This window comes from Aquarana catesbeiana, linkage group LG02, assembly GCF_042186555.1.
Source record: "Aquarana catesbeiana isolate 2022-GZ linkage group LG02, ASM4218655v1, whole genome shotgun sequence".
Taxonomy (NCBI): Eukaryota; Metazoa; Chordata; class Amphibia; order Anura; family Ranidae; genus Aquarana; species Aquarana catesbeiana.
In genome coordinates, this window is record NC_133325.1 from 113756861 (window position 1) to 113780050 (window position 23190).

At 44.4% G+C, this 23190-nt stretch overlaps 1 protein-coding gene across 1 annotated transcript in view; it reads left to right on the forward strand.

Moving 5' to 3' along the window:
• Positions 1-22054, forward strand: part of KATNAL1 (katanin catalytic subunit A1 like 1) — a 178509-nt gene extending 156455 nt beyond the window's left edge. Inside the window, exons 10-11 of the mRNA XM_073613365.1 lie at positions 10045-10171; positions 21652-22054. Of these exons, the coding sequence (XP_073469466.1) occupies positions 10045-10171; positions 21652-21850 (326 nt within the window). The 3' untranslated portion in view covers positions 21851-22054. The remainder of the gene's footprint in view (positions 1-10044; positions 10172-21651) is intronic.
• The last annotated feature ends 1136 nt before the right edge of the window (positions 22055-23190 follow it).

Consider the following 23190-nt stretch of genomic DNA (forward strand, 5'->3'; position numbering starts at 1 on the left):
CCTTGGGACTTGAAATTATTGTTGTCTGTTTTACAGAAGCAACCATTTGAACCTATCAAGGAAATTCCATTAGACTTGCTGTCACACAAGGTAGCCTTCCTGATGGCCATCACCTCGGCTAGAAAGGTGTCGGAGTTGGCGGCCCTTTCGTGCAGGGAGCCATACTTGATCCTTAACCATGACATGGTCGTGTTACAACCTGTTCCATTCTTTTTGCCAAAAGTGGTGTCAGTCTTTCATTTAAATAAGGACATTATTTTGCCGCCTTTTTTTCTCCAAAGAGAGACGACTGCACTCATTGGACGTTGTCTGGGCAGTCAAGGTTTATTTGTCTAGATCTGCGGAGATCCGAGGATCAGACTCCTTTTTTGTTTTACCAAAAGGACTCAAGGTGGGGCAGGCAGCTTCCAAGGCTTCCATTGCCAATTGGGTCAGTCAGTTGATCATTCAGGCCTATGGTCGGAAACATAAAACTCCTCCCTTTAGGGTGAGAGCTCATTCTACCAGGTGTGTAGGAACCTCCAGGGCTTTTCGCCATCAGGTATCTGTGGCTCAGATTTGTAAAGCTGCCACCTGGTCTTCAGTGCATACGTTCACAAAATTTTATCAAGTGGATGTTTGAGAAGCCGAGGATTTGGCTTTTGTCCACAGTGTACTGCGTGCTGCTGTAAAAGTTCTGATGGCTATTGTTTGGCAGGGTGTCTCCCTCCCCTCAAGGCTATTGCTCTGGGATGTCCCAGTAGGTAATGAATATTAGCCTGACTCTGTGTCCCACAATGTATGAAAAAGAAAATTGGATTTTTTCATCATACTTACCTGTAAAATCCTTTTCTTTGAGTACATCATGGGACACAGAGATCCCTCCCCTTTTTTTTGCAGATTCGGTGCTTGCTACAAAACTGAAGTGCTTCTTGTGTGGGAGGGGTTATATAGGGAATCACTTCCTGTCTGAATACCTTTGGTCTACCAGAGTCCATTTACCTGGAGATGGAGTATAACCCAGTAGGTAATGAATATTAACCTGACTCTGTGTCCCATGATGTACTCAAAGAAAGGGATTTTACAGGTAAATATGACAAAAAAATCCTATTAGATTTTTACTCCAGGAGTATAAAATGAGTTTGGAAATTCTAGTGAAACGCTTAAATAATGCATTACAATTTAACGAAACCCATTCGATTTTAGTAGACTAAAATTATTTTAGTCTGCTAAAATGTAGATTATAGTCGACTAAAATATGACTAAAACATTTCAGATGACTAAAATACGACAAAAATGCCATTTTAGTCAAGACTATCACTATGACTAAAACTAAATCGAAATTTTACGTCAAAATTAACACTGGTGGTAAGAGGTTACGTAGTGAGATGATAGAGTTGGTCTTGCAAAGAGACATAGCATTTGTTATGTACCTTGCCAAGTACAAGGCCCTGAATATTAATGTTGGTCCTTATCAATTGAGCCAGAGGCTCTGTGAGTTTGTGAAGCTCTCTAATTATGTATTTTTGTTAATTAAGATATATTTATGTCTGCTTGCAGAACTGCTTACAACATTCCCTCTGACTGAGTATTTTTCTGCTTCATTGGCAGCAAATTAATTACCTTAGTCAGCAGGCATTAACATTTAGTTAGTGTTTGCTTTATATCTAAAATGACTTAATCGAGCCTTCGTATCAAAAATTTCTGTATGCATCATAAACATGCTGCGTTAAAGCGAAACTCAGCCTGCCGTAGGATCTTGAAGCTCCTGCCATAATGTGCAATGTATCAATCTTCCTCAGCCAAATATCTGTGAACAAATGTTATCTGCAAAACATATTTTATTAAATGTAGACACGGGGCTGTAGTCATAAACTATGGGTTATATTCAGCCTACCTTCAGGTAATTGGACACTGGTGAAGAACTTTGCTAGGACTGCCCTAGGTGCACTCTCCTGTAACCTCACCCACTCCATGAAACTCATTTTTTTTTGCTAGTGTCCATAGGTGATAGGACTCTTCTGCTTTTGGAAATGTTGTTTTCTCTTTTTAAACCATTTCTTTTTTCTTCAAGCGCTTCCATTAAGGATTGACCGCCTATTGCCCTTGCGATCTAGCAGTTTACGTAGTGAGAAGCTGCGCTAAAAATTTTAACCTAAAAAAGTGATTAATTACAGTAGAGTTAGATATAAATATCTCTGGTGCATAAAATTGAATAAATCTGTGAAGAAAAATTCTCATTACATTTTTTTTTTTTTTTAAATTTAAGGTGAATGAATAACCCAAAAAAACAAAAACAAAAATTCTGTGATATGCTAATTAAACTCCAAAGTAATAAATGTTCCAGTATTTCAAATAATAACACTCAGTGACTTGACATAACGAAGTGTATCCCCAACTGATGAATGGCATGCTTACCAAAACGTAAGCCAATTAAACAGGTGGCTTAACCCAAGTTGTCAAGTCACTGAGTGTTATTATTTGAAATATTGGAACATTTATTAATTTGGACTTTAATTAGCATATCACAGATTTTTTTATTTTTTTGGGTTATTCATTCACCTTAAATTTTTCAAAAAAATTTTTAATGAAAAATTTTCTTCACAGATTTATTCAGTTTTATGCACCAGAAATATTTATATCTAACTCATACTGTAATTAATCACTTTTTTAGGTTAAAATTTTTAGTGCAGCTATTCTGCTTCCTATTTGTTTTGTGTATATCCTACAATAAGCTGCTGCTTATTTGATTCTTCCAAGCGCAGTTTTTCTTCCCTTCACTGTAGTGGGGCTAGCCTGTAATGTTTGCTGGGTCCTGCGTTATGCTGCTCTCCTTGGCATGTTCTTGCAACAAGTTTAGTGAGCCTCAGGGTGCTATACAGGTCTATGGTCAACCTCTATGGTCTGTTCAGTTTCTCATGACAGCCAATCAGATAACTTCTTTTCTGGCCATATTTAGGGTTCATACGGCCTACACGACACAATCCCAAATTTGTATGGTAAATACATCCCAGTTTTAACCCGCTGTTGAAAAATGAAAGCTGTAAAACAAGGAAACGGAGGCGCCTCTGGGTGCAGACTTTAAAACAATTTAATCTAAAAAAGGCAACAGCAGGGTTTGCACTCACATTTAAGAAGGAGGTTTCAAGCATAAAATAGCCCCAAGGCAATCAAGGGGGTCCGCGAAGTCATCTCTCTCAGCGGTGGATATGTATCCTCTGGACTGTCCCGAAGCGCTGGATGTATACCGGCCGACAGCGAGGAAGAACACCAGAGCGAGGCTCGAGTAGCAAACAGTGATCCAGGCGAGGGATGATGACGTCACACACTGTGCGACACGTTTCTTGAGCCGGCTAGCCGTGAGTGACGTGACGGCTGCGCTCCTTTGTCAAGCTGATTGGCTAGGGGCTAAGGAGGAAGTATATATGGAGAACTGTGGGGAGGGGAACAGAGGAAAAAGAAAGGAAAAGGGGGAGTGGCCTGGAGAACTGTGTATAGGAGTGTCAGCAATGACGGGGGGCATTAAAAATTGATAATTGGATATAGAATAAAAAAGTAAAAAGAAAAAATGAGAATAAAAATAAATATAAAACTGGAGGGGGAAAAAAATGAACGAAAAATGAAGAAAGAAAGATATAGTAGAAGAAACGAAAGGGGGGGGGGGGGTTGACAATAAAAACAGGGTGCGAAAGAAGTGGTGGATGAGATGAGAAAAAGTAAAGGGAAAAAGTAAAAGTTTTGCACCCTGTTTTTATTGTCAAGGACCCCCCCCCCCTCCCCCCTTCGTTTCTTCTACTATATCTTTCTTTCTTCATTTTTCGTTCATTTTTTTCCCCCTCCAGCGTTTTATATTTATTTTTATTCTCATTTTTTCTTTTTGCTTTTTTATTCTATATCTAATTATCAATTTTTAATGCTCCCCGTCATTGCTGACACTCCTCTACACAGTTCTCCAGGCCACTCCCCCTTTTCCTTTCTTTTTCCTCTGTTCCCCTCCCCACAGTTATCCATATATACTTCCTCCTTAGCCCCTAGCCAATCAGCTTGACAAAGGAGCACAGCCGTCACGTCACTTACGGCTAGCCGGCTCCCAGAGCTTCGGGACAACCCAGAGGATACATATCCACCACTGAGAGAGATGACTTCACGGACCCCCTTGATTGCCTTGGGACTATTTTATGCTTGAAACCTCCTTCCTAAATGTGAGTGCAAACCCTGCTGTTGACTTTTTTATATTAAATTGTTATAAAGTCTGCACCCAGAGGCACCTCCGTTTCCTTGTTTTACAGTATCTTTTGGGAATATGGCTTTCTCTCCCACCGGAAGGTTGCCATGAATGTGGACTACATATATCACCTCCATCATCTCAACTGCTGTGCTACATCACGGACTCTACTCTTAATACCATTTCCTCATCCTATTTAGAGTTCATTTATGTACATTGTTATATGATTTGGATTTTTGCTTTTAATTCTTGCGCCGAATACTTGTCGAAAAATGAAAGCTGAAATTTAATCCCGTGTGTTAGGCAACACAGACCCTTTACTTTCATTTATTTTTTTTATAAATTAACTCCATTGCGAACACAGTGCTGGTAACCAGGCTCCCGCTTCCCAAAGATGTTTGACAGCACCTCTGTTCCTGCTGTTCTTAGTGTTTCCTGTGAGACCAGGAAGTGAGTGTAGCCGAGACTGCGCTGAATCAGTGATGCAGTCAGGTAAGTGTCTAGGAATGGTGGTGGGTAGATTAGATAGTGGGGAGAGTTTTACCTTAATGAAGATAATGCGTTGTCAGGGCTCAAAATTTCAAGTCCTGAGCTACTAGCCAGGCCTCAAGGGTTACTCGGCACCAGTTGCCCCACCCAACCACTACCCTGCCCCGCCCCTAATTCCACCCCTATACACACCCTCATAAATTATCTCATGAAATTACACTTAAATGTTTTATGCAGAATTAAGTTTCTAAAATAAATGTTAACAACAACTTTATCAATGCCCCTCAGCACAGCCTCACTAGTGCCCACCAATGCAGGCCCACCTGGGTCCATCAATGCAGGCTCACCTGTGCCCATCAATGCAGGCTCGTCTGTGCCCATCAGTGCAGCGTGACCTGTGCCCATCATTGTAGCGTGACCTGTACCCACAATTGCAGCCTCACCTGTGCCCATCATTGCAGCCTCACCTGTGCCCACAATCGCAGTGTGACCTGTGCCCGCTCCACTCACCGTCATACACAGCCCCACCTCCTCCTGACCCAGAGCCTGTGATGGACAGAAAGCCGATCCAATGCTGGGATGTGTTCTGTCTATCACAGGCTCTGGGTCAGGAGGAGGCGGGCTGTGTATGACCGCGAGCGGAAGCAATTGTAATGTAAGCTGTAAGAGCGGGCTATCCCGCTCTGTGATCCCGTGGCTCTCCTTTTCCTCCATGCTCTCTTTCCCCAGGGCGATCGCTAGGAGAAAGGCTCAACACCCCAGCCGCCGGCGTTGCTTCCCCCCCCCCCCCCACTCCCAGGCAGCCCAGCTTCTTGCCAGCCCTCATTTTCCACTAATGCGCATAGACAAGTGGAAAATATGAGGGCTGTGTTAAGTTATAAAGAACATTTTGAGTTTAAATGCCTCACTAGATACAAAAAAAGCTGAATTGATTAGATTAAAACTTTGCTCAGAGACGAGCAGTACCCTGAAAATCTATCTTTTGCTTTAAATTCCTGCTGAGAAGTATTTCCTCCTGAAGTGTGACGTTACAAAGGCACTCTTGTAACTGTAGCCTCTAATGACTGCTTATCAAACTGTTGTGCTAGTTGGTGATGTCACAGTTGTGCTGCTTACTGTTCTTCTATGGGCCTGCTCAGAGGTGGGCTTGACACCGGGAAGCAAAGCTCACTTCTTTACCAAGGTAGCCGCTTTTACATAGGAAATTGATAAAGTCATAAAAAGTAGGTTCTGGAGAAAAGATCACCTGCACAGAGGCTATAGTATATAGGCAATACTGGTGATTAATCAGTTGCCCTCCATTTTGATTTTTTTTTCTTTTTTGGCAACAGTTGGCAAGTGGAATATATGAAAATAGTTAGTCACTAGAAAGATGGACATGAATGCTTAAGGGTAATCAGAAATAGGGAAATTATTTAGTTATTGGAAAAAACCCTCACCTTACTCAAGAACATTTTTATCTGCTTTAATCTCTACATCAAGATAGGCTTCTGGCTAAAACCTATCTTTTGTCCCTCACCTGAACTGGTATCCCTAGAGCAGGGGTAGGCAACCCCTGGCACGGGTGCCGCAAGCGGCACATGAAGCCTCTTTTGCCAGCACTCAACTCTCTCCCCATCAACAGAGCAGCGCAGGGAAGTGTCAGTGAGACACTAATGCATTCCAATTTCAGAATTCCCCACGCCGCACTGAGGGGGAGGCACTGTGCCCCCACACATTGTAAAAGATGGGAAACATTGTTTGGTTCTCTAACTTTGCTGTAGCTGCAATCGTCAGCTTTTGTGATGGGGAAGAGATTGGGTGCAGTTCTGCTGGGGTGGGGGGGGGGTCCCTGTTTCCAGGAGGAGGAGGAGGACTGTCTTGGCCACTACTAAAGCCAATCAGCCATCCACCATCTGGAGGAAGATGACACGCTTGGCTGCCACTACCATTCTCAGAAAGAAGGGATTTCACTGTGATTGAGAAAACCACATTCAGGTGACAGTTTGTGGAATTACTGTTGAGCTTCTGGGAATTTTGTTGAAATTATTCATGAACCTTTGCGTCACTTACTACAGAACCCCTGCACTCTGTGTCCCTTTAAGCCACAGCCAGTATTCAGCACAATGAAAATCACAACCAACCACTTTTTTTCTCAGCTGCGGGGGCCCAACTTATGATCTTGTACACAGGCCCACTGCAGAAAATACCCCTGACTTAAGCTCATCATTGCGCATCCATTTCAGATGCTTGTATGTGACATCACATACAAGCACGTGGGCTGGATGCGAGAGGTGGATCAGCAGGATGAGTGTGCCAGGACAGGTAGATGTGTCTCATCTCTGCTTCCTTTCACCACTCTGCATATCACGCATATCATAGATGAGAAGAGGGTACAGCGGTGGAGCAGATTAGCAGGAGGGTACAGCGGTGGGGAAAATGAGCGGGAGGGGTTCAGAGGTGGAACAGAAGAGCAGGAGGGTACAGCGGTGGGGCAGATGTGCAGAGAGGTACAGTGGTGGAGGAGATAAGGGGGTTCAGCAGTGGGACAAAAGAGCAGGGGGGTTCAGTGTTGGGCCAGATGAGTAGGGGGGGGGGTTCAGTGTTGGGGCAGAAAAGCAGGGGGGTAAAGCAGTGGGACAGATGTGAAAGGAGGTGTATTTGGTGGGGCAAATGAGCAGGGGGTTACAGTGGTGGGGCAGGAGAGCAGGGGGAACAGTGGTTTGGCAGGAGAGCAGGGGGGTACAGAGGTGAAACAGATGTGCAGATGGGTTCAGCGTTAGGACAGATGAGAAGGTGATTCAGTAGTGAAACAGAAGAGCATGGGGATAAGGCGGTGAAGCAGATGTGCAGGGAAGTACAGTGGTGGGGCAGATGAGAAAAGAGGTACATTGATGGGGCAGATGAGCAGGGGGGTTACAATGGTGGGACAGATGTGCAGGAGGTACAGTGATGGGAGGGATGAGAAGGGGGTTCAGCGTTGGGACAGAAAAGCAGTGGGGTGCAGTGATGGGGCAGATAAGCAGGGGCTTACAGTGGTGGGACAGATGAGCAGGGGGAGTTCAGTGTTGGGCCAGATGAGAAGGGGGTTACAGTGGTGGGACAGATGAGCAGGGGGAGGTCAGTGTTGGGCCAGATGAGAAGGGGGTTACAGTGGTGGGAAAGATGAGCAGGGGGGGTTCAGTGTTGGGGCAGAGGAGAAAGGTCGTACATTGGTGTAACAGATGAGCAGGGGGTTAAAGCTGTGGGGCAGAGGAGCAGGGGGTACAGAGGTGGGGCAGATGTGCAGAGGAGAAAGGAGGTATTTTGGTGGAAAACATGAGCAGGGGGTTACAGTGGTGGGGCAGAAGAGCAGGGGGAACAGAGGTGGGACAGATGTGCAGGAGGTACAGGTGTGCCAGGGGTTGCCTACCCCTGCTCTAGGGATACCAGTTTAGGTGAGGGACAAAAGATAGGTTTTAGCCAGAAGCCTATCTTGATGTAGAGATTAAAGCAGATAAAAATGTTCTTGAGTAAGGTGAGGGTTTTTTCCAATAACTAAATAATTTCCCTATTTCTGATTACCCTTAAGCATTCATGTCCATCTTTCTAGTGACTAACTATTTTCATATATTCCACTTGCCAACTGTTGCCAAAAAAGAAACAAAAATCAAAATGGAGGGCAACTGATTAATCACCAGTATTGCCTATATACTATAGCCTCTGTGCAGGTGATCTTTTCTCCAGAACCTACTTTTTATGACTTTATCAAATCATAAAAAGTGGTTACAGTGGTGAAGCAGATGAGCAGGGGGGGGTTACAGTGGTAGAACAGATGAGCAGGGGGGTTACAGTGGTAGAACAGATGAGCAGGGGGGTTACAGTGGTGGGGCAGATGAGCAGAGGGGTTACAGTGGTGGGGTAAATGAGCAGGGGGGTACAGTGGTGGGGCAGATGTACAGTGGTGGGGCAGATGAGCAGGGGGGTACAGTGGTGGGGCAGATGAGCAGGGGTGTACAGTGGTGGGGCAGATGAGCAGGGGGGTTACAGTGGTGGAGCAGATGAATAGGGGGGTTACAGTGGTGTAGCAGATAAGCAGGGGGGGTACAGTGGTGGGGCGGATGAGCGGGGGGTGCAGTGGTGGGGCAGATGTGCAGGGTAGTACAGTGGTGGGGCAGATGAGCAGGCGGGTTACAGTGGTGGGGCAGATGTACAGTGGTGGGGCAGGTGAGCAAGGGGGTACAGTGGTGGGGCAGATTAGCAGGGGGTTACAGTGGTGGGGCAGATGTGCAGGGTGGTACAGTGGTGGGGCAGACGAGCAGGGGGGTTACAGTGGTGGGGCAGATGTACAGTGGTGGGGCAGGTGAGCAAGGAGGTACAGTGGTGGGGCAGATGTACAGTAGTGGGGCAGATGAGCAGGGGGGGTCACAGTGGTGGGGCAGTGATCTGAGGTGTGGAGTTGCAGGATGTTAATTTCTCACTACTAAAGTAGTTTACAGCATTTACTTTATAAAAAAAATCCTTTTCGTGATTGAGAGTGTGAAGTTGACATTTTTTTGTTATAAAATCGTCACGCTTAATTTCTTTGAAAACATTTTTCGACACACTGTGCTCAAAAGGTTGCCTACCCCTGCCCTAGAGTATATGTTCTGTCCAATAGAGAGCCTAATGCCCTGTACATACGATAGGATTTTCCGATGGAAAATGTGTGATAGGACTTTGTTGTTTGTTTGTTGAAATTCCGACCGTGTGTAGGCTCCATCACACATTTTCCATAGGAATTTCCGACACACAAAGTTTGAGAGCTTGCTATAAAATTTTCCGACAACAAAATCCGTTGGCGGAAATTCCGATCGTGTGTACACAAATCCGACGCACTAAGTGCCACGCATGCTCAGAATATATTAAGAGACAAAAGCTATTGGCTACTGCCCCGTTTATAGTCCCGACGTACGTGTTTTACGTCACCGCGTTCAGAGCGATCAAATTTTCCGACAACTTTGTGCGACCGTGTGTATGCAAGACAAGTTTGAGACATCTGTCGGAAAAAAATCCATGGATTTTGTTGTCGGAATGTCCAATCAATGTCCAACCGTGTGTACGGGGCATAAGTGTCATTCACTACTGCTGTATCACAGGTGTTATATGACAGTTGTCCACTGTGCGTATAGGTCTTTAATTGAAGTTAATGCTTTTGTTTTATCATTGAATATTGTAGATAAAGTTAATTCCTTTTGAGTGGCTAATATTTTGGAGAAATTGTGCCTAGTCTTTTTAGATTAGAATAAACAAATGGAATATTGTAAAGTTCTGGTTTTATTGTAGGAAAAATTAAAATTTCTCTACCACATTCTAACCAAATCACAAAGAAACACATTCTCCTTTCCTTACAGCTGCTGGAAGAGCTGAACTGCTTAAGATAAACTTACGAGAAGTTGAGTTGGATTCTGGAATAGACTTGGATGTCATTGCTGAGAGAATTGAGGGGTATTCTGGTGCTGATATAACTAATGTTTGCAGGTATGATTTTTTTTTAATTCTTAGTTACAGAAAGCAGAGACGGTGTGAAATGTTAAAACTTTGAATTACTACATGTGAGGTAAAGAATGTTTAAGAGATGTTGTTTGGTTAGTGAGTAGACTCTGTAGAACTGTTAAGGGTGGGGCTTGTCCAAGATGACTGACAGACCCAACCCATAGCTACTACTCCTCAGCCCCTTTCAGCACGAGTAATGACCTCAACACCTTCCTGAGCTGCCCACAAGGTTGCGGACATGACTAGGGGCAAACAATCAGCACTCCTCGAGCAAGCTCAGTTATCTGGCTCAAATCTTCACTAGACATGGCCATGGCCTTCACTTTTAACATGACAATGCAGATGGAGCAGGAGGTAACTGATTTGCAAACTATTACGCTTGTCATTACAACCTGCCAGTTGACCATAACATCAAAAAATAGATCAACCACAGAAGGACATAGGACTTATCAGAAGAGAACTGTTAGGGGTACAAACTGTGGGAGCTAGAAATGTGTTGAGACGGAAGAGCGTTAACTCTATAGTTGAGTAACCAATGGTAGGTGGTAGGAGTTGTTAAGGAAAAGAGTTTAGGCTGTAAAGAGTTGTTGTAGGACAAATTGTGGAGACTGAAAAGTTATGAAAGGGGCAAAATGTGGGAGCTGCATGGAAGTTGAAGGGGATGGAATGTGTGGGGGTGGAGGAGTTGCAAGGATAGAGGTAGTCTTTAAAGTCCATTTAAAATAACATATATAGCTAAGACTACCCAGTCTATAGGGTGATAACACTGCTGTTCAAAATAGAGGGTTGTTACTCTGTTAAAGGACGTGAAAAAATAAGTACAGTGGGGACGAAAAGTATTCAGACCCCCTTAAATTTTTCACTCTTTTTATATTGCAGCCATTTGCTAAAATCATTTAAGTTAATTTTTTTCCTCATTAATGTACACACAGCACCCCATATTGACAGAAAAACACAGAATTGTTGACATTTTTGCAGATTTATTAAAAAAGAAAAACTGAAATATCACATGGTCCTAAGTATTCAGACCCTTTGCTGTGACACTCATATATTTAACTCAGGTGCTGTCTATTTCTTCTGATCATCCTTGAGATGGTTCTACACCTTCATTTGAGTCCAGCTGTGTTTGATTATACTGATTGGACTTGATTAGGAAAGCCACACACTTGTCTATATAAGACCTTACAGCTCACCGTGCATGTCAGAGCAGATGTACAGTGGTGGGGCAGATGAGCAGGGGTGTACAGTGGTGGGGCAGATGAGCAGGGGTGTACAGTGGTGGGGCAGATGAACAGGGGTTAGAGTGGTGGGGCAGATGTGCAGTGTAGTACAGTGGTAGGGCAGATGTGCAGGGTAGTACAGTGGTGGGACAGATGAGAAAGGGGTAGGTTGGTGAGGCAGAGGAGCAGAGGGTTACAGGCGTGGGCAGATGAGCAGGGGGGTTACAGTGGGAGAGCAGATGATCGGGGGGTACAGTGGTGGGGCAGATGAGCAGGGGGCTACAGTGGTGGGGCAGATGAGCAGGGGGGTTACAGTGGTGGAGCAGATGAGCAGGGGGGTTACAGTGATGAAGCAGATGAGCAGGGGGGTTACAGTGGTGTAGCAGATGAGCAGGGGGGTACAGTGGTAGAACAGATGAGCAGGGGGGTTACAGTGGTGGGGCAGATGAGCAAGGGGGTTACAGTGGTGGGGCAGATAAGCAGAGGGGTTACAGTGGTGGGGTAGATGAGCAGGGGGGTACAGTGGTGGGGCAGATGTACAGTCGTGGGGCAGATGAGCAGGGGGGTACAGTGGTGGGGCAGATGAGCAGGGGTGTACAGTGGTGGGGTAGATGAGCAGGGGGGTTACAGTGGTGGAGCAGATGAGTAGGGGGGTTACGGTGGTGGAGCAGATAAGCAGGGGGGTACAGTGGTGGGGCAGATGAGCAGGGGGGTACAGTGGTGGGGCAAATGTGCAGGGTGGTACAGTGGTGGGGCAGATGAGCAGGGGGGTTACAGTGGTGGGGCAGGTGAGCAAGGAGGCACAGTGGTGGGGCAGATGTACAGTGGTGGCGCAGGAGAGCAGGGGGAACAGTGGTTTGGCAGGAGAGCAGGGGGGTACAGAGGTGAAACAGATGTGCAGATGGGTTCAGCGTTAGGACAGATGAGATGGTGATTCAGTAGTGAAACAGAAGAGCATGGGGATAAGGCGGTGAAGCAGATGTGCAGGGTAGTACAGTGGTGGGGCAGATGAGAAAGGGGTACGTTGGTGGGGCAGATGAGCAGGGGGTTACAGGGGTGGGCAGATGAGCAGGGGGTTACAGGGGTGGGCAGATGAGCAGGGGGGTTACAGGGGGAGAGCAGATGATCGGGGGGGGTACAGTGATGGGGCAGATGAGCAGGGGGGTACAGTGGTGGGGCAGATGAGCTGGGAGGTTACAGTGGTGGAGCAGATGAGCAGGGGGGTTACAGTGGTGGGGCAGATGAGCAGGGGGGTACAGTGGTGGGGCAGATGAGCAGGGGTGTACAGTGGTGGGGCAGATGAGCAGGGGGGGTTACAGTGGTGGAGCAGATGAGTAGGGGGGTTACAGTGGTGGAGCAGATAAGCAGGGGGGGGTACAGTGGTGGGGCGGATGGGCGGGGGGTGCAGTGGTGGGGCAGATGTGCAGGGTAGTACAGTGGACTACTGATTGGACTTGATTAGGAAAGCCACACACTTGTCTATATAAGACCTTACAGCTCACCGTGCATGTCAGAGCAAATGAGAATCATGAGGTCAAAGGAACTGCCTGAAGAGCTCAGAGACAGAATTGTGGCAAAGCACAGATCTGGCCAAGGTTACAAAAAAAATTCTGCTGCACTTAAGGTTCCTAAGAGCACAGTGGCCTCCATAATCCTTAAATAAAAGACGTTTGGGACGACCAGAACCCTTCCTAGAGCTGGCCGTCCGGCCAAACTGAGCTATCGGGGGAGAAGAGCCTTGGTGAGAGAGGTAAAGAAGAACCCAAAGATCACTGTGGTTGAGCTCCAGAGATGAAGTCGGGAGATGGGAGGAAGTTGTAGAAAGTCAACCATCACTGCAGCCCTTCATCAGTCGGGGCTTTATGGCAGAGTGGCCCGACGGAAGCCTCTCCTCAGTGTAAGACACATGAAAGCCCGCGTGGAGTTTGCTAAAAAACACCTGAAGGACTCCAAGATGGTGAGAAATAAGATTCTCTGGTCTGATGAGACCAAAATAGAACTTTTTGGCCTTAATTCTAAGCGGTATGTGTGGAGAAAACCAGGCACTGTTCATCACCTGTCCAATATAGTCCCAACAGTGAAGCATGGTTGTGGCAGCATCATGCTGTGGGGGTGTTTTTCGGCTGCAGGGACAGGACGAGGGAAAGATGAATGTGGCCAAGTACAGGGATATGCTGGATAAAAACCATCTCCAGAGTGCTCAGGACCTAAAAATGGCTGTCCACCAACGTTTACCATCCTACCTGACAGAACTGGAGAGGATCTGCAAGGAGGAATGGCAGAGGATCCCCAAATCCAGGTGTGAAAAACTTGTTACATCTTTCCCAAAAAGACTCATGGCTGTATTAGATCAAAAGGGTGCTTCTACTAAATACTGAGCAAAGGGTCTGAATACTTCGGACCATGTGGTATTTCAGTTTTTCTTTTTTAATAAATCTGCAAAAATGTCAACAATTCTGTGTTTTTCTGTCAATATGGGGTGCTGTGTGTACATTAATGAGGAAAAAAATGAACTTAAATGATTTTAGCAAATGGCTGCAATATAACAAAGAGTGAAAATGTTAAGGGGGTCTGAATACTTTCCATCCCCACTGTATCTACTGACAGGATTAACGGGTAATAAAAATATTTTATGATGCTCTTTAATGTGCGTTTGTCTTGGTGTCATAGTATGCCTTTATGACCACATTATAAATCATATGCTAAAAAACATTCCATTCTGTTTGACCACTCTAAAAAATAATGGATGGCCAAGAGCTAGACACAAGGTGCTTGAATATGCACAATGTTAATGTGTAATTTTCCTTCATTGTAATGCCCAATTCATTTGTCTATTTAACGCTAAAGGTGAAACCTCACTGGATGAAACCGTAATCTTTTGTTAATAATTTAGTAGTCCATTAGCTGTCACAACTGCCTGTATAATTAATCATCTGTTTTTAGTTCCTTAGAAGTGTAATTACAAATTGTAATATCTCGCCAGTATTTTTGCAGTTTTATTTAATTATTTTTAGCAAGGCTGTTTCTCTGTAAAGATACATTTTTACACAGACATTAAAGCATAAGTGTACTTTCAAACATAGTACACTTATCCTTTTTATCTTCCCACCCTACCCCCAAAGGGCTAAATGGTCCAGCCTTTTTCCTGTTCAATATCTCTACATGTTTGATGAAAAAGTACAGGTAATAAGACAGTGGTGTTACAATTTTTTAGTACAGCAATACAGTTACACAAAATGTGTATGGCATAGAACATACAAAGATGTGTGGTATGGAAAAACATTGTAAAGTGGCTATGCTTCAGTTTTTACCAGGGGTGTATGATTTGTAGGTATCAAGATTATATAACTAAATGGATAGATAGAAAAAAGCAAGAATGACGAAGATAGGAGGTAGGGATAGCTGGGAGGAGGGGAGGTAGCGATAGAGTGTGATAAGACAAAAGTCAAAATTCCTTGGGAGGAATATAGTGCCTGAGGTTCCCAGGTTTTTTCATATAGAGTCATTCTGTCCATTATTTTGGCCATCTGTTTTTTGAAGACCATGGTCTGAGACAGTCACACTTTTACTTCAGAAAAGGAAGAAGACACTACTGTATATAGGGGCAGAGGACACTATTGTGGTGGGGATGATGTGAACGGGAGCAGAGGACACTACTTTGGGTGGGTGTGGGGTCACAGGACACTATGCTGTGTTTTTCGGGGGCTTGATAGTTTATTCTTTAAAGGGCCCCCCCCCCCTTACCCAAGTATCTTTGATTTCCTCCATGTTGTCCAGGTAGATCTCAACCTCTGAAAGGATGCCTACCCTTGATTTAGAGAAATGTATGTGTAACCCTTAAATGTTACGAAAATCAGTAGCAAATAGGTTAGGTAAGGATTTCATCAGGTTTGTGATTAAATGTGTGATATCCCAAAAAGTTTGTGGTGGAAGCCAGCTACGGCAATACCCATGTTATTAGGATTCTATCAGATAAGTTGTGCCAGTGGTTTGATGGACAACGTAAGCGGCCTACTCCCTTTTTTTTTTTTTATTTATACATCCTTCGCTGTTCATTGTTGCACATTGCAATGGACATTTATAAAAGTCTACATGGACCCACAGTGTAGACACAGGATATAAAAAAACAGTGGAGGTCCAACCCTATTCAAATTCGCTAGGTGCAAACAATAAGAACACCAATGATTAGCAAAATAAAAAAAAAAAAAAAAGAAGACCTTAACTTAGATCCAGGCTTTCGCCTCGTTAGGTGAGGGTGTTGCCACTCCTCCTGGAGAACTTGAGGATCCCAAACCACAAGAATGTACTCCTGCACAGGACAGTCTTCTCACAATGGTCACCTCCTTCCAATGCTTTATCTTTTTATTTATTTGTAACTAGGCCCATTCCAGGTGCATCAAAACAAAAGATGTGCAAAGTCTTTCGGTTTGTTTTCTTTAGAAAACCACAGCTTGAGTAGAACTTATCCCCTGCAAGTATGCTGAAAGAGAAGGACCCTTGCTCTCCATGTTGAGACAGTCTTTTTTGATGAGGCAGTATCTGCTGTGTAAAGAAATTGACGCTTTTTTGTTTTTTTGTTTTGATGAAAAGTATTTAGCGGATCTAAAATGCTTAACGCTGAACTGCACTCACCTGCCTGTTTTCAACTCCAGCAATGACAGATGAGAGCTCTCCCTCACCACTCCATTTGCTGGAGCTGCCATCCTCTACAGCACTTTTCCAAGTCCCACGTTGCTGATGTCCTTTCCTTCAGTGGCCACTTCTGATGCTTTCCCAGAATCCTACAGATACCAGAAATTATCCAGGGTGTACACTGCATTGTGCATTCTCCACAGGCAGTGTGCACAATTTTAAAAATTGCTATGGGGGGTTGCTTTCAGCAGAAAAGATATGCAAAGTCTGTTCTGAAAAAAAATAATTAAAAAGGGGCATGCCCTGGCCACTGCCGAAGATGGCTGTGAAGCTCCACTGACACTCGCTCTCCAAATCGGCTCACAGCATCCCAGCCATCCGCAACTGCCTCACAAGGGACATCACCGCTCAAACACACAATCGGGCTATGTCCCACAAAAAAAATCAAAGCACCAGGATCGAGCCGCCTCACGGACTTCTACATGCTGTCGGCTGGCAGACGAGCACAAGATGGCATCGAGGAGAATCTCCTCCTTCGCCTCCCCCACAGTCAGAAGAGGCGCTGGAAAATCTCTCAGACATGTAGGAATCCCCTTGCCATCCCTCCTCAGCCTCACCAGTGGATCAGGGTAAGAGAGCTGCAGATTCCTCTGCACATTCCCCTCACAAGCTCCCTTCTGCAAAAAAGCAGCACTCGGCTGACACCTCAGGCACGTAAGCAGAGCTGCGAGCAGAACACACAGCATCTCTAGCAGCTTTCTCTGCCTCTGATGTCCCTGTCTCTAAGAATACTCTGAAGGCCATGCTCCTCTCCCTCTAAATAGGCTTGCAAAATGAGCTGCGCTCCTCAATATCCCACCTTACTAACAGAATTGATGATATTGATGACCGCACTGAACATCTATTAAACCAGATAACTGAAGTGGTCAAAGCACATGATGAGATGGTTGATGCACATGAAGAACATGCTGAGCAGATCCGTAAACTCCAAATAAAATTGGTGGACCTTGAAGACCTCTCGTGACGAAATAAGATAAGGTGGGTCCGTGAAGCAGTTAAGCCAAATGACCTGATCCCATATCTGCAACAACTTTTTCTGAAGTGAATTCCGGACCTGACCCCCAGAGATCTCCTCATGAATAGGGCACAGAGGATGCCAAAACCTGCCCACCTTCCAGACACAGTCCATAGAGACGTCCTGACAAGGATCCATTTTTACCACATCAAGGAGTGGCTTCTCCTTGCGGCTAAAACAGCTCACAACCTCCCTCATCCATACGCTGGAGTACTTCTATACCAAGACCTGTCGGTTGCAACCTCTCAGCACAGAAAAGAATTTGCGACCATCACAGCAACTCTGAGAGACCACAATATCATCCACCGCTGGGGCTTCCCCACAAAGCTCCTAGTCTACTACCAAAGCCAACAAATCCTCATAAACACCCCAAAAGATGGATACAAGAAGCTGCAAAACTGGGGCCTCTCCCTACCTCTTCCGTCCAATCCGCCACGGAGCTATGCAAATCAAAAATCCTAACTATGTCAACAACTCTACTGGAACAATAATAAAATAAACCCCGGTTAGCTCTGTTTGCCACCTTATCCACTAACTTAGTAAATAGGCTGGTTCATATTAATCCTGTTACACAAGAGCCCCAAGTATTGGGAAATTTGTGAATATTCTTTTTCTTTCTTAGAAGTTCATACTGGACTTACAGTTGTGATTAATTCACACACACCCCCAGCACGAAGTGTGCTACACATACAGCTTTGTAAAAGCATAATTGTTACCGCTATATTCAATACAAGTTGTTCTGTGTATCTTTGCTCTTCTTTATTTCATATACTACTGTTTTGTTTTTATTATTGTAAAGAGCACAAGTACAGGTATCATCTCCCCCTCCCTACCTAGAAGTGCCTTAAGACTGTTGTAGTGATTATTCTCTGCATCTGCGTTTCTTCACCAACAGCATGCAAACATGTCAATACGTATCACTACCATTAACACAAAAGGCCTCAACTCCCCTTTTAAACAATCCAGACTGTGGCAAGAAGCCTTATCCCAGAGAACTAACATTTTGTGCGTGCAAGAGACATACTTTATGCACGGTAAAGCTCCCCCATGTATTCATCGGTCATACCCGCACACTTTACATGCACACACAAAAAAGGGCAGGGAATACTATACTGCTACTGTAGGTGAGGTGCTGGAAGACCCATTACAATAGATGAACTTCAAAAGGGCCATAGGGGCCACTAAACCGGGGAAAGCATCAGGACCAGATGGCTTCACCATAAAGTACTACAAGACACTACTCCCCTCTCTAGGTCATTTTACGGTCAACGCATTGGGATCAGGAACGTCTCTCCCGAGGGAAACCCTACAGGCCCACATCTCAGTAATCCCAAAAGAAAGCAAAGATCCTACCTCTTGCGGGAGCTATAGGCCAATATCCCTACTAAATATCAACCTCAAATTATTTACAAAAATTTTAGCGACCAGATTACAGCAACATCTACCACATCTAGTTCACTTAGACCAGCTAGACTTTGTACCATCTAGGGAAGCTAGAGACAATACAGTTAAAGTCCTCAATCTGCTCCGTGTAGCCAACACCAACCACACTCGGTGTATCTTACTAGGAACGGATGCCGAAAAGGCTTTTGACCGGGTTAATTGGCCATTCATGTTCTCAGTCTTAAGATATTGGGGATTTGGCCACACTATGCTTAACTGTATTTCTGCAATCTACCCAAACCCTACTTCTCAGATCAGAGCAAATGGTGTTTTATCCGAACCCTTTACGATAACCAATGGGATGAGGCAGGGGTGCCCCTTATCACCCCTTCTCTTTGCCCTCTCATTAGAGCCATTCTTATGTAAAATACGACTGCACCCAGTGATCACAGGTATTAACGTAGGAAACTCTCAACAGATAGTGTCGGCATATGTAGACGACATGCTGTTTTCTCTTTTATGAATCCTGCAATCTCGCTACTGAACTGAATCTCCTACACAAATTTGAAATTTATGGTGCACTATCAAACCTGAAAATAAATTTTGCCAAGTCCAAAGCCATGGGGGTGGGTATACCACAGCCTCTTCTATCACATCTTCAAGCAAGCTTTAAACTAAAATGGATGAAATCCGCCTTGAAATATCTAGGTACGCTCATCCCCCTAAACTCTCAAAGTTTGAATTTTCCTAAATACATGGCACACTGGACTGCATTTTTGGTTTGGCCACTGCAATATACTCAAAATGAGTATCCTTCCCAAATTTACATACCTATTTCAGGCTCTGCCAATTTCTATCCCTTCTAGCTACTTCAAACAGACACAATCATTGTTTACGGACTTCATTTGGACCCACAAATGTCCACTACTACATAGAAGACTACATTCATTACCCAAACAACATAGGGGATCGGCAGTGCCAGACATACGAAAATACTACCATGCAACACATTTGGGTAGATTCTTTGACTGGTGTTGACACCAAGACGCCCCAGTTGGAACAAGCCCAAAGTGAAGCGCCTCTTCGCAGGGCTCCTTGGTGTTATTAGTCACTGCCCAGAAATATGAAACGCCACCCCCTTATTGGCCCCACTACACAAATTTGCTCACATCTTTTCCTCCAAGCCCCTCTCTCCTCTAAAAACTCGCCACTATTCCCCATATTAGGGAACTCATTGTTTAACTTTGGATATCAGGATGTCGCCTTCCAAAATCTATCGGACTCCGGCCATTTTCAAGCATCTTACTTTCTAATCTCAGGGAACTGCCCATCGCTGCCTACCCTTACGAACTCCTCAGGTACGTTCCAGCTAGACCTTTGGAGGGCTCTCAACTTAGTCATTTCCTAAAGTCCATACCGCCCTCAGGTAATTTTGGTCAACAACTCGCTACTTTTGAAGAATACTGTTCGGACGGCAGTGTCCTGCCGCATGTGCTCTCTACCACTTATAAATTATTGATTACACCCCAGAAACCCACCAGCCACCCTGTCTAACTAAGTGGGAACAAGACCATAAATTCAGTCCAAACCAACGAGAACACATCATTCGGTTCACATTCAAATCTTCCATCTGCACTAGAATACAAGAGACTAATTTTAAATTTCTGAAGCAGTGGTATCGTACACCATCACCATTACATTCTTTCTGTCCTTCGACCTCAGATCACTGCTGGCGATGCCAGGAAGAGCGAGGAACACTCCTCCACATCTTTTGGTCATGTCCCAAGCTCAACCTATTCTGGAAGGGGGTCCGTCAAACCATACAAAAATTCACAGAACGTCCAATCCCAGATGACCCAGCTTTCTTTCTTTCTTCTCCACGCCTCCACTATTCCAGAAAAGATCTACAAAAAATCAGTTATTCACCATCTTCTTGACTCTGCCAAAATGTGTATCCCTCTTAACTGGAAGAAAAAAACAAAATGGAAGATCCTTTAGGCATGGCACCAACATGACCGCTATTCCAAAACTTGGACGTTATGGATTATGTTCGTCTTCCCTGAGGGACAAGAACTTCTTGTATGCGATACAGCCGATTGAATTCACTTAAGGGAGACATATGAACTCCAGAGACAAAAATAACCTGCATAACATTTGTGCATTCTGTGAGTCCATATCCTTTTATCCCCCCCACCCTTCTTTTACTCTTTTTCTCTCCTCCCACCTCTTCTTACCCCTTCTAACTTATTTTTCTGCCTTATTGATCTTTTCATCCTTCTATTTTTCTCTGTATCCTTACGGCTCTACTGTAGAATTTCTTTACATCAGGGAACAAAAAAAAGAAAAAAAAAGAAAAAATGGTCTAGGCAGGTTCCATGGAATCATTTTAATTTGCCTCTCACTGACAGCCTTTTTCCACCTTTGAGAAGATACATAGCTATGTCTTGAATGTATATGGGCCAAGAACATATGGTACAGTCTGAACACTAGTAGTATATGTTATTTTGGCTTTGGTTTCTTATATGATGTTGTATGATTGTGTACTATGTTGTAATGTATATTCTTTTGTCTTTACTGCGTTGATTCTATGAATCACGTCTTTTGATTAAATAAAAGATTTGAAAAAAAAAGTGCAGGGAATAATGATCGCCATTCGGAACTCTATCTCTTTCCAACTCCAACACCTTGATGCCGATTTGTCTGGCAGATACAGTATCTTAGATGGCATCTTTGACAATACACTACAAAGAATACACACACTTAACAATTAGGCCCACTGGGGGGCGAAACGCATCTGAGGGACCTCTCCTGCGGGTGGAGAGAAGAACTTAAGCCATCCATACTACTTGGTTCAGTTTTGGTCACAGTACGTCGCCATCCTAAGTGCGATTGGCCACTATTTTTCTGTAGCATATTGAAGCCTGACAAGCTGTTTTGTTCGATCTGCATCTGCACATTACATATTAGGTTGGCTGATATCCATGATAGAAATAGATTCAGGGGCATTCCAGGCTACCAGCTGCTGTAGGTATTTTGAAACTATCCAGCTTCAGCTGATTTTGCAACCGACTCTACGATATGTTATGAACACTACTATATCTCTGTGTTGCAGTTTTTGTAGCATATTACATTCTTTATGTTGACTTGTTTTCCAGAGATGCCTCCATGATGGCCATGCGCAGGAGAATCCAGGGCTTAACTCCAGAACAGATCCGTGCACTGTCGAAGGATGAACTACAGATGCCTGTGACAATGACAGACTTTGATTTGGCATTAAAGAAAATCTCAAAATCAGTTTCTGCTGCAGATCTAGAGAAATATGAGAAATGGATGGGCGAATTTGGTTCTGCTTAATGAATTTATACGTGTGTGTGTGATTGATTACACTGGTACTTTGTGTAGGTTTCATTTTTACTCCTTTTTTGATATTGGCCAATCACTCTTCACGTTATTCACTGGAAGACCTATACTATGTTTTCTCCATGGCGCAACCTCCAAAGATTTGTTTTTTAATATTAGAAAATAACCTTATTGTTTATTAAAATGTGACTCATTTTATTCCTATCTCTGATAGCCTTTACTGAACTGAACTGTGGGGGGGTCATTTACTATACCGCCAATATGTGATCCTGCAGTCCCAGAAAATAGCGCCCAATTAAGGCCAATTAGTACTTCAACTCTCAGAAACTGGGCATACATGCAAATGGAAAGTCGCGCTATTGCCGGCGAACATGCCTGTCAGATCGGCATATGCGGGAATAGTGGAAGTCAATGGGGCTTGAACCTGCAAAATTCAAAGTTCTCACTGAAGGCTTGTATGCAAGTTCTTTGCCATAAAAAGTGTATGGGGACCCGGGTCCTGCCCCAGGGGACATATATCAATGGAAAAAAAAATTTTAAACGCTCGTTTTTTCAGGAGCAGTGATTTTAGTAATGCTTAAATCGAAACAATAAAAATGAAAAATTTCTTTAAATATCGTGCCTGGGGGTCCCCTTAGTCTGCCTGTAAAGTAACGCATGTTTCCCGTGTTTATTACTGTACCGCAGCAAAATGCCATTTCTAAAGGAAAAAATGTCATTCAAAATTTCTCGTTGGATCCCGGCAAAATAGATTAAAAATAAAAAAAAAATGGTGTGGGTTCCCCCCAGTCCATACCAGGCCCTTCAAGTCTGGTATGGATATTAAGGGGAACTCCACGCTAAAAATTTTTTAAAAAATGGTGTGGGGGTACCCCCCAAAATCCATGCCAGACCCATATCCGAGCAAGCAGCCATGGCAGGCCAGGAAAGGAGGGGGAGCGAGCAACGCCCCCCCCTGAACAATACCAAAGCAACCTTGTCCCCTTGTTGATGGGGACAAGATCCTCTTCTCCACAACCCTTACCCGGTGATTGTGGGGGTCTGCGGGCGGGGGGCTCATCAGAATCTGGAAGCCCCCTTTAACAAGGGGGCCCCCAGATCCCGCCCCCCTTGTGGATGGGTATCGGGTACATTGTACCCCTACCCATTCACCAAAAAAAGCAGTGAAATGTGACAAAAGACAATAGCCGGTTTTTGACAATTCCTTTATTAAAAATGTCTTCTTCCTTCGGTCTGCTTCTTCTTCCTCTGATTCTTCCTCCACCTTCCTGTGGTCTTCTCCATCTTCCTCCGGCTTCTTCCCCCGCTTCGTCCTCTGGTCCTCTTTCTCCACC